Below are 12,072 nucleotides of genomic sequence, written 5' to 3' on the forward strand. Positions count from 1 at the left end.
CGCGTCTTTTAAAATCAATTTTCATCCTCGACGAAAGAATCCATTAAAAATAAGAGATAATTCTGAAGCATTCACACCCTTAGAATCGTCTGTGTGCCCGCAAGCAAGTCGAGAAACGACTTGCTTGAGGATTATTCGACGAAAGAATAGGAGATAAAGGCACGAATTCGCGTCTTCTAATTGTCGAACAGCACGAAGCTTCTAGGTGCAGTCGCAAGGACATAAAGCCACACCTAAATGGGAAATAGGTTTATTGGCCCGCACAAACGTTTAATCCGTAATTAAACTGGGTTCGCCTCGCATTTACTTAATTTATTCCCGAGCAGCGCCCATTGAGATCCTCGCATTATTCGCCAATTTTATTTCCAACGGAAATTATTCGTGTCACTTATCCTTTAACCAGCCTTTTTTAACGATCGCTAACTCGCGTTCGAACACGATTTCAATTATATATTCAAATTTATGCGAAACGAAATAATTAACCTCTTTAAGGATTTAATTAAATTAAGTGGCAACGAATATAACGGATCGTCGTTATTCCTGAAATAAATTTGTACGTGAATAATCTAAACGACACGATCCAACTTTCTAAACAATTTTGTAAAAAGTGTACGTTTTACGAAAAACAAAATTATCAGATGTTCGTTATAAGTATTATATTTGAGAAATGATTAGAAAGCATCCAACGATTTATGGACGACGACGAATTTACATCCTTGTTCTTTCCCCTTCGCCGAATACCTCCAATTTCATTGTTCTACGAACGAAAGTAAAATCCTACACGTCGATCCTACACGATGTCTCCGTTTCAAAATAATATCCCGTACGGCCAATTTCAGCAAGACGAAGTGGGCGATATTTCAAGTGCAGAAACCACGCCGCCTCGACAGAAATTACACCGGTTCGAGCAACGGTTCCGCACCTCCAGTGCGCGCATCCAGATTGAAAACGAAATTTTATTACGGATAATATTCGGAATAAAATTACATGAAATGAGGGGATATGATAAAAATTCGCACGTTCTGATTAACCGATTGAAAATTAAATAAAGAAAAAGGAGAAATTGAAAAGAGAAATTGAAAAAAATGTGGAAGAAATTCAAGCGATATAATTTTATCCAAGTGTAAACTAAGTTCACCATAGGATTTCCCTGTTGTATATCTGTACAACAGGATTAAATCGGTTATCTATTTACCCAGGTGTAAAAATTACGAAAAGGAAGAAATTGTCGAAGATAAAAATGTCAAAATGTCTTTTTCTTCCCTCTAAGAAGAAGCGTGATCGTATACACGAGTGTATAAAAAAATATATTAATGTATCTCAGAAATGACAACAGACAATAGACAAAAGAACACCATTATCGCACGAACAAATCCACAATACTACAATTCTCCCTTTTCACAATTTTTTTCCAATTTTGTTCTATGCGATGGAAAAAAAAAAAAAAATTCACGAGACGTCGTATAATTTTTAAAAGCTACTTACTCGCTAAATTTTATTACACGTCACTTTTATCCACTTGTATCATTTCTCATAAATATTATAATTCATTCCGAGTGTAGGTCCAACAGGAAAGTTCATACGCCGGTGTCAAAAAAATTGTCGATAAATATTCAAATCGTGAAAATCGCCGGTGATCCGCTCTCGATCATCGTTCGAGATCGAAACGGCCAATAACTCGCGCTCAACCACGATGATTCTCGCCCATTAAGATAGCTATCCACGATTAGCGATACCGAAGAATTGGACGAGGCTCGGAGCCGTTGCTCTCTCGACGCGCTAATAAAAAAACCGCAGGCCTCTTAAATTACACGTTTATTGCGCTTTGCCAGGCTAAAATGGCGAACCCGGTCTCGTTATTATACCGTTTCTTCGCAAGCTGTTCATTAACCTCCACTTTTCACTCGAGTTTTTCCCCGCCGGATATTTCGTTCGCGCTGTGAAAATTTACAGAAGGAGGATCACGGATTGCCTCGATGATCTAACCAAAGGTCGTTCTCATTTTCGCGCCGATTGCGAAGCGTTAAATGATTAAGCTGTTCGATAAGCTACTACTTATTATTTCTTGTACGATGTATGAGATAGATTTTCTTTTTTTTCTCTCTCTCTTTCTTTTGTTCTCAAGGTGTAAAAACAGGAGATTAGGAATTTTTTTGAAAAAGAGAACGTTATCAATTCTCTCAGCTTCTATTGGTATATTCGAATATTTTCGTTAAAGATATATTTCTTACGAAAAATTTATAATAAAAAGAATATAATATACGTAAAATGAATTACCGTAAAATTAAATAGAATTGAACCTATTAAACGATCTATCTTCGACTCGATATCATTTAAAAATTTTCTTTATTTCAACACGTTACTGAGAAATTGAAAGATTTTGATCTACAATTGAAATTTACATCATCGATCGGATTCTCACTTTTCCCGGTTACCTTGTGCACCCTGTTTGATCAAGGAACGACCATTGTTTGATCGGTGGGACAATTACTACGGGAAAAGTAGCGCAGCCGTAATTTTCTTCCGACATTTACAATTTTACTTTCACGACTCTCCTCAATGGACGACTGCGTCGTGTAATATTACATCGTCCCCAGACGGCGTTCACGCTTCCATTGCCGCGACCATGTCCCCCATCGATATTATTTGATCAGCTTTTACTCCTCATTTTCGATACGTCATTAAAGAATCGCTCCAAGTGAAAATGAAACGAAATACGCGTGGCAATTAACCTCCGCGTTTAGAAATCTTCTCGGCTTTCGAACTAGAGATTGTATATTGTTATAAATAGTTTGTGGCAAGGAGATTTTTTTTTTTATTTGTTCACAGAGGAAGCTCAATATTAATGAAATCAATACAATATCGCTCTTCCATATAATTTTAATTGTCGACGATATAAAACTGATAAAATTCCAAGTTTCTTTCGTATCCGTGGATAAATATTCGTTGTTAATAAATTTCGAGGCGAGTACGATGAACTACGAACTACCAAGTAATCGTAAACGAATTATTTGAACTCACAAACAAACGTATTTTCATATTCCTCTGCCATATTTTTACATAATTGGCACGCTCGTATCGCACGATTTTCTAATTCTTTCGCAAACTATTCAGACGCGGTTTCAATGAAACTCGGATAATCCACGCAGCGTGACCATGAGAAAGTAAGGATACGTAAAAAGCGAAAGCAATGTAGGCCAATATTGAAACAAAGGATACTCGTATCGATTGAATATTCATAACGACCCCGTTGCATCACCGTTTTTAGATGAAATGAAAATGATACTTGAACCATCTCGAAAAAGTAAAAAATTTTATCGCCCAACAATTAAACTCTTCGAGCTCATCTATCGATATCTTAGCAAACATATTCGAATAGAAAATTACAAAAGTTTATCAGCGAATCGGATTATTTCTCGCCTTTCTTTTTCTTTCCAACAACACTTCTAACACGCAAATATAATTCGCGCGAATTTTCATTCTTCGAACGGATGAAAGAACGGACATATTTGAGGATCATTAGCCTGAATATCATTCGCGCTGATCGACCGCGATACCGTTAATGCAAACGTATCGCAAGAAGACGTGTCGACCCAATTTATCTAGCAGTTAATCAAGTTTAATAAGACCACGATAAATCCTAATCCCGTTCGAACCGTGTTCCTTCTCGTATCTTTCGAACATGCTTGGTTATCGCCCAACAACTTATTATTATGCGTAAAAGATACAAAAATCTAATAATAACTGTTTTGTTATCGGATTTCTATCGAACGTTGCAAAGACGCATTGCCATGGAGAAGAGAAAGAGAGAGAGGAAAGACGAGGAGTCGCAGGATGCGGTCGATTTGCCATAAAATAATTCATGCATTGCAAAGTATTTGCGTGTTACCTGTATGTGTCACTCTGTGTACGTGTAATAATTTTGGGCAAAAACGACGTGTCTGGAATAAAAACGGTGTAATTTGCTGGCCAGAGTCTATAAGAGAGATTAGAGTTAGGATTTAATCTACACTCTGTGTGTGCGTGTGAAACGTGTGATTGTGTAATAAACAAAACGGAATAACTTGAAACTATTGTTGAAAGAATTAGAACTAGATTTTCTTTCGCGATTAAAAAAGAAAGATAAGAAGGGTGGAACAGTTTTTGGTATACTCGTTTTACAACGAGATAAATAAGAATAAAGCAGGTGTGCTTCTTTTGTTTCTAACGTATGATTCATTTAATAGGAATCCGATATTCGATTCATTCTCGATCCATGTTTTATAATTAACTTCTTAATTAATGCTCGCTTAAGTTTCTTAATTGCGTCAAATCCTTCGTCAATAATACGATACTTTGGAACAATAAAATCGATACGATAAATATTTATGCCCGTTGCACGAATTGGAATCTGATTGGTAAAAAATTACTGGCAACCGTAAAAATATATATCGAATCGAATCGAATATTTTTATGAATTATTCCGCCGTTTTTTTTTTCTTTTCTTTTTTTAAATTGGGTTAAATCGCATCCCGCACTTTCCATACGGAATTTTCCACTTGCCTCGACACGTCGATAAAGGGACACAGAGAATAAATTGCAATTTACGATGCTCTTTCAGCCCGTCGTATTTGCGCAGCACTGTCGACGATTCAATAGAACAGCACACGAGCACAGAGTACACGCAATTGCGTGGCAGCTCGCGTTAGACGCGTGCAAGATCAATCGTCGCTGCTGCCCCAGCGATTCGAGATCCGAATATTTCCATACGAGACAAATCAAATTTCGAACATCGCAAATTTAAATGGAATATAGAAAACGAGTTTCGCAATAAAAAAAAAAATTCTTTCTTTCTTAAATATCGCATTAAAATTAATAACGAAATAATCCTCTATCATTTACGATGTTCTTATATTTCTTGAAAGAGAGAGAGAGAGAGAGAAAATATGAAATAATTATATTATTATATTAACTGTTCACTTTCTAAATAAAATTTCGTTTCGTTTCACCAGGATGTCGCGCAACGCTTAAAGTTCAAAGTTCAAATTCGAAATTGCTCCGATCATTAATAACAATTATATTCACCACCGTTTTCTCCAGCCTTAAAGACTGTTGCGACACGTTTAATAACACAAAGAAAGATCCTCGGAGTTACCCGTGCCTTTTTTTATTTTCACTTTTTGCATTCACCCGTCGGATTCCACCGAAATAATTTAACCACCTGACGCGAGAAAAAAATTCGAGAGAGAGAGAGAGAAGAAAAGAGAGATAATATGAGCGGTTTAATTTAATAAATATCGGGAGAGGTTTACGATGGTCGGTACGGTACCAATCCTTATTGTCGCCGATATCGACCTATTTTTTTTATTATTCGGTGTTCAGTCGCTCGACTGTAGGTCTTCCATAGAAGCGGCCCTTCCGTTCGAAAATGCTGTTCCGTGACAACGAGCCATTTCTGAATTCGATTCGTGACCACCGATTCGTATATTCGTTTATTATGGAAATAATATTATGGGCAAAAACCCAGAATGGAATTAAATTAGGGAAACTTTTCCATGCATGTTTCAATGAACTTATTTTTATACGATGCAATTTTGTAAATTGTTCGAGGGGTTATGCATATGATGTAGCGATGGGCTCGAGTTTCGAACCGATAGTTTTTGAATAATTGAATATTATATCTAAAACACGTAAGATAAGATACGAATTTGATTAATCTAATCTTTTGAAAAAAAAAAAAAGAAAAAGAAAGAATAGATAATTATAAATCTCAGCTTGTTAATACTCTGGTACGTGTGAACAAATCGAAGTGATTAAAAATAACGCAAATGATTTGAAATATTTAAAATGTGTAAAAAATCAAAGAACTTTAAATTAAAAAATAATATAAAAACGAACTTGAACCTTTTCCCTGGATTTGATAAATAATCGGTCTTCAAGAATTCACACTTTCAAAAATTGCGCAATTTAATTTCCAGGAGAACCGAGATGCCATTCAATCCCATTATGCTTCTTGATGTTTGACAAATAATTTACGCGATCTCAAGTCAGAGACGTGCAATTTGCGAGGATCTTCACGAATATTATCGAGCACAGGCACGCCATTCACAAATGGTAAAACACCGTACATGCGTTGAAGTCACATGACAAATTTCTTCCCTTCTTCGCGACCTGCCTTCCTTAGTAATGACATTACTCACCGGTGAAACCCACGACATATAATCCATATCTCTGGATATCAAGCAAACGATGTGAAAAGTTTCCGATGATTAAGGTCTATTTGATCGTCTCGTATCGTTAACGGATAATATTTTTTTGTATCGTTACAAAGACGTCTGTCAAAAAGTAAAAATCGTTCGATGAAAAAAAATTCGAAATTTGATGTAAAAATTCAACAAAAGTCAGAGAAGATAAGGAAGATTAGTGATCGATAACTGGTGATAACGTTCGATAAGGCCACGTCAAAAATACGATAACACTACGATTTTCGGTAGAAAGTTTTCAATCGTATTACGATAAAGTAAAGACTTCCTCTTCGATCGTTATGCAATTAAATATCATATATTTCTGGATAGGATTGGATATTGGATTCTAGAGGAGAAATGAAATAGGAGAAATTACGGTTTAAAGTGGTACAAGAGAAATGCGCGTTATTTGAAATGTATGCAAACTGTAACTATGTGTAGAATTTTTGTAAAAAAAAGCGATTTCGTTCCATTTTAAATTATTGCTTTTACTGTTGCTTTCTCTTGTGCTAGGATATAACAAATTATCTTTATCGGTTATTATGTTTTTTTAATATCAGTTCAGTTATACCTTCATATTTTAATCTCTCAATATTTAAAAAATTGAAAAAGATCTTCTTCCTTCTTTGTTTTCAATTAAGATGTCTTCGAAAATTACATTTTTTTCTTTCATCAATAAATACTCTACTTAACCAAGATTTATTGAATTTATTTATTTAGTAATTATTCTCATGCAATCGTGGTTGGACACGAGAATCATTACATCGTTTTTTCATCGAAAATTATACTTTAGCATCTAAAACTTACCTCATTTTAACAATATGTTACTTCTATTACTCGCTGTAATTACACCACAAGAATACAAATGACATGTAATTAGTCCATCACTTTGAAACAACTTTTTTTTGCTCTTAAACGTAGTTTTTTCTTTTTTATGTTCAAATAATCTACATTGAATTGATTTATAAACTGAGAAAGAGCAAAGAGTCGCATATTTTTAAACAAGTTTCAATAAAAAAATAAAATAATTACTATTATTCAGATTTAATTTTATTTTCGACAATAATACTCGTTTTTATTTTTCAAATCATAATGCGGTTTCCAGGTAAAGATCCAAATTACGACCATCGTCAAAGTAATCCGAAAGTCATTTTGACCCTTGCTACCATTTCTTGCAATCTCATACACGGAGAAATGATTTCTGCGCAATTCCATTTGCCGACATCTTTTTCTAGTAGCGAAAAACTTGCCAACTTTCAATGAAACGACGTTTAATCAAATCTAGCGTTATATCATTCTGACTGTAATTACTTCGAATTAGTTTTCTTATATATACCCCGCTATAAAAAAAAAAAAATTACATAAACGAGAGATAAACTGAGCTCTAAATCAACTTGTGCTTAGTAAATATTCGAAAAAAAAAAAAAAAAAAAAATGAAAAGAAGCGTCAATTTTTCATTTGAAATTATTTTTTCTAAAGAAAAACGAGTAATAAATTGCCACGATATTTTACATGTTAAATCGAATTACCTATCCGTAAAATCCGTTTGAAAGAAAGCTTATCGATCAAAACGTTCCATTAATCCTCTTTTTCCAACAAACAAATCTACCTCGAAATTCCTGTACTTGGAATAATATACCTCAACAGTGGCTCGAGGCCACGAATTATCCTCCATTCTTTACCAATGGAACAAGAAGCAGAAGATACTTATTCACTGTCCAAATCTGATCCAAAGCGTGACACAACAACAGCGCAACAATTTTACGCATACAACAATTACAACTCTCTCTTCCTTTTCAGACGTACGATCAACGATGTACATCTGTTCAAAAGGAAAACAAAAAACAAGTTCTGTTCGAACGAGAGAGAAATACGATATATAAAGAGAGAGAAAAAGAGAGAGAGAGAGAGAAAAAGGATGGAGTGAAATCTCGATTACATAAAACTAGACGAAATGGCCAATATTCGTGTGGAGGCTACCGATTACACGGACTATTATATCCCTTGTTTCCTTCATTTTTCTTCTCTTGTGCTATGCAACGAGGAAGTGTACGGTGTTGGTTAACGCGGATAAATACTCTCGGCAAACAGGTGTTCTGAAAATGTAGCAGATGGCGAACGATGGGAACCAAAAGGCTGGCCAAGTGAAATCTCTCTCTCTCTCTCTCTCTCTCTCTCTCTCTCTTCGAAACTCATCGGTATAATACCTGGTGCTCAAAAAAAAGAAAAATCTCTGGTTTTATTCGATGCCAATTGTTTTGGCAACAAAATGTGTTACGCGGTGTTTCTGAACGATGGATAAACGATTTATTCGTGGTGAAACTCGTGGTGTTCCGATCGAATGAACAAATATACGTCATATTTTCTTTATATATCCGGCCTGATCTCGGGAAAATGGATAACTGAAACGTGGATAACTGCGTACGATATAAATTGCGGAGAGAAAGTCAGTTAAGAGATGGAGAAGGGAGGAAAAAAAGTGTGCATAAAAATGGAGAATCCGATAGAACTGTATGGGTTAGAAAAGAAATAATAAATTCGCGGGATGATTTTCAAGAAGTTCGTTCTGATTTCATTCAATGCCGGTTAGAAACAGAGAAATAGAAATTATTTTTAGAGATAAGGAAATTTTTCAACTCAATACTTTTGCCAAATTCTATAACGCCATACTCTACGTCATTTTCTAATTTTACGTATTTTTTTATTGTTGCGAGCGTACAATGGATAAACAATTCCATTTAAAATTAAATTCTACGTTTTTTTACACAGTAAAATTTGCTATAATTATTCATCTATTCGACGATTGTTCTCGTTTTGCGTAGACCATCGCACTCTTTCGTTCAAAATGAAAAAAATGCCGGATCGGATTTTTATAAAAAGAATTTTCGTCCGTTTGAAATGTTTGGCGAGCAAAACAATGAAACAGCATCGTGCGCGCACATTTTCTCCGTTGATTTGTAGAGCGTGGCTGCCATTTTATCCACGGTCAAACTGGTGGTAGCTGCTTAGCCATAATGCCACGTTATCAACACTTTGCATCGCTTCACGTTGCGGTGAATCGCAAACATTTGGTGCTCGAAATTTCTCGAAACTCGTGGATGCATTTAGAGATAGTTCGAGATAGAAATTGTTCGAGAGGAGTCGAGAAGTCTCGAATATCGATTCCTCCTGAGAAATTATTATTTATCGATCAGCGAGCGTTCCTTCGTTCCTTTGTTTTTCGAATTTCTTCTTTCATTCTTTTCAACCTTCGACGTTGATAAATCCTGACGTCAAATGGAATATCATTTTTCTTGTACAGTATTCTTCGATTTGAAAGATCTTCCAAAGATTTCACATTATTTTTGTTATACTGTCTTCGTTTTTTTGCATCTCACGGAAGTATGCTTCTTCTTCGTTTTGTATGATTCGCCTTCCTTTTTCTCCTTCGTATTTCTCGATTAATCTCTTACCTTCTCTTCCTTCTTTCTTCTACCGCAACGTGACTCGGAAGAAATGGACCGATACGATATATTTAGCTTCTCTGTTGTGCAGTAATTAACCGTCGGACATCAAACCATGGACGACCGTGACTAGCTACGCTCTCTGCTCCTTTTATCTACCATTATCTGCGATATATAGTGTTTTAACTATAATTATTTCATAAAAACTTCAAAGAAATATATAAACATTTATACTCGATATAAATTGCCACTTTTCGTTTCTCAGGAAACGCCATCTCGATTATCTCGAAACAACACAAAATCTCTCTACGAATTTCATTCGAAAAAATATAGATATACACGTTTTTACTTCAAAAACCATTATTTCAAAAACGAATGTTAAAAAGAACGCAACGTCACTCCACCTATATCCAAAATCTATTCCAAAAGAAGAGAACCTCATCAACGACGCTCGTCATCTCGATGCATCTGATGAATCTTATGCATAGAGCGCTTAATGCGGAAACCTTCCACACGCACGAAAGATCTTTTAACCCCAGCAACGAGATAATTTGCAACGAGGGAAATCGTTGGCCTCCTCTGCCTTTTCCAAGCCAGGGAACAAACGGAAGAGGGAAAAGTAAAAGTGAGGAGCGCGCGCGTATCCGGGGACACACACGCAGGATTCACGTAGGAAGAAAGGAAATCGTGTAACAACAAACACGCATTAACCCGAGGAGAGGGAAGGGCAATTGGTGGAGAGGAAGGGACGCGATTACCATGATATTTGCTCGGGTAATGGCGATCGTAACGGAATGGTGCACGTTTAAAATCTTATCAAGCACGAGCCATACCCGCTACCGTGAACAGTGGTCGGGAAAACGCGTTATAAATCGAGAGGGACGTTTACGATTAGCTATGGGATTTGTAGGAAGGAAAGTGATTTAACGGTATTTAAGTGGAATGGTCGCATACCGTGGCCTTTGTGAGACGAACGATGGAGAAAAATTTTATGGTGTGAATAAAACGTTTTTTCTTTCTTTTTTTGGTTTTTTTTTTTTAAACTGTAATTCGTAGCTCGATCGTTCCTTTTAATCCTTTTAATTTTTTCTTTTGTGAAAATTTGGAGAGGGGAAAAAATATTCGGGAAAATAATTATTTTCCAGAGGTAAATATCGAGATTATATCGTATTGTAAATTCAAATGTGCGTGTATGTGTCTGGTTGGAAATTCACGAGACATGACGGAAATGTACTCGTGTCACGATTCGTTCGTGTAAACGTTGATAATACGACGTGTATACCCAAAGGATCGAAGTGTCTTGGATCGAACTTCGCGGCACGCGAATTTGAATGGAGATTCGAAACAAAAATTTTGGCCATTTTTATGACCCAAGTATAAACTCAATATTACGAAACTACGCAAAAAGTGCCTCCTAAAGAAGAATTTATTTGCTGTGTGAGAATTCTTGTTAACCGACAAGAATTATTATTTATCAAATTTTGTTTTGAAGCGGATGATGCTTCTGATTATTTTTTATTAAATAAACTGTACACCGTATTTCTTCGAGAATAATTACTACAAAATATACTTGGTGGTCTGTTTAACGAACCGTCAAACGTGGCAGAAGCGTGAAATTCGTACTGCCCTATGCCGGCTTGGCTTGTTTAGAAGATTTGTCGCACGCGATGCGAAGCACGTAACTTCGCTTCCATGATAATTCGCAGCACGAGAAATAATTGCGAATAATCATAATTATATCTTCCTCGTTCTTTTCTTTTCCTCCACAAACATTCAAAAATCTATGAATTATTTAAACTTCAAAAAAGAAAAACATTAATGTTCTCCATAAAGAAGACGCAAATATCTCTTTCATTCTTTTGCTCGATTTCCAAAGAGAATACATTTACAACATTCTCCATTAGAATTGTCCATTACTAAGAAGGCTAGGTAGGATCGATGCACGCCAATGCCAATGTATCCCTCTCGATCCCCCGTTTCTTTAATCCCTGATAACAGCATTAACCTAACCTTAACCTAACCTTAACCTTCAATAAACAATTCCAAAAACCCTAAAACTTTGAACCATAAAGAAGAAACACACACAATCGTAATATCTTCCAAAATCATCCTCTAATCCCAGAACAACGTAGCACAAACCCTTACCTCTTTCGTTACTAATATCATCGATCCATATTCGACAAATCATCCACCGTTTCACACTCGAATACGCGCGTTTACCATTACAATTAACCCCTTCCCGTACAAATTAACTCGACCCAAATCCGGGCCCAAGCGGTAGAGAACTTTGCAAGATTATAAGAATCATAATTAATAATTTTCTCATGGTAAGAACTAAATCTCGATTGAAAAAATTCATTCTACGAGTCCCACTCGTGATGTTTAAGTTTGGTCCGATCTTCAC

General features: G+C 35.8%; 1 protein-coding gene across 4 annotated transcripts in view; it reads right to left on the reverse strand.

Moving 5' to 3' along the window:
* jvl (javelin-like) overlaps positions 1–12,072 on the reverse strand; it is an 82,345-nt gene that overhangs the window by 29,633 nt on the left and 40,640 nt on the right. The window contains exon 1 of one of the 4 annotated variants that reach the window (XM_086904084.1): positions 11,814–11,915. The exons of the other annotated variants lie outside the window; for them this stretch is intronic. Within the exon in view, the coding sequence (XP_086760210.1) occupies positions 11,814–11,834 (21 nt within the window). The 5' untranslated portion in view covers positions 11,835–11,915. Of the gene's footprint in view, positions 1–11,813; positions 11,916–12,072 lie in introns of those variants that run through there. 4 annotated transcript variants of the gene reach the window in all.

This window comes from Apis florea, unplaced genomic scaffold (assembly GCF_048593485.1).
Source record: "Apis florea isolate Af1SG1 unplaced genomic scaffold, ASM4859348v1 contig_2293_pilon, whole genome shotgun sequence".
NCBI lineage: Eukaryota > Metazoa > Arthropoda > Insecta > Hymenoptera > Apidae > Apis > Apis florea.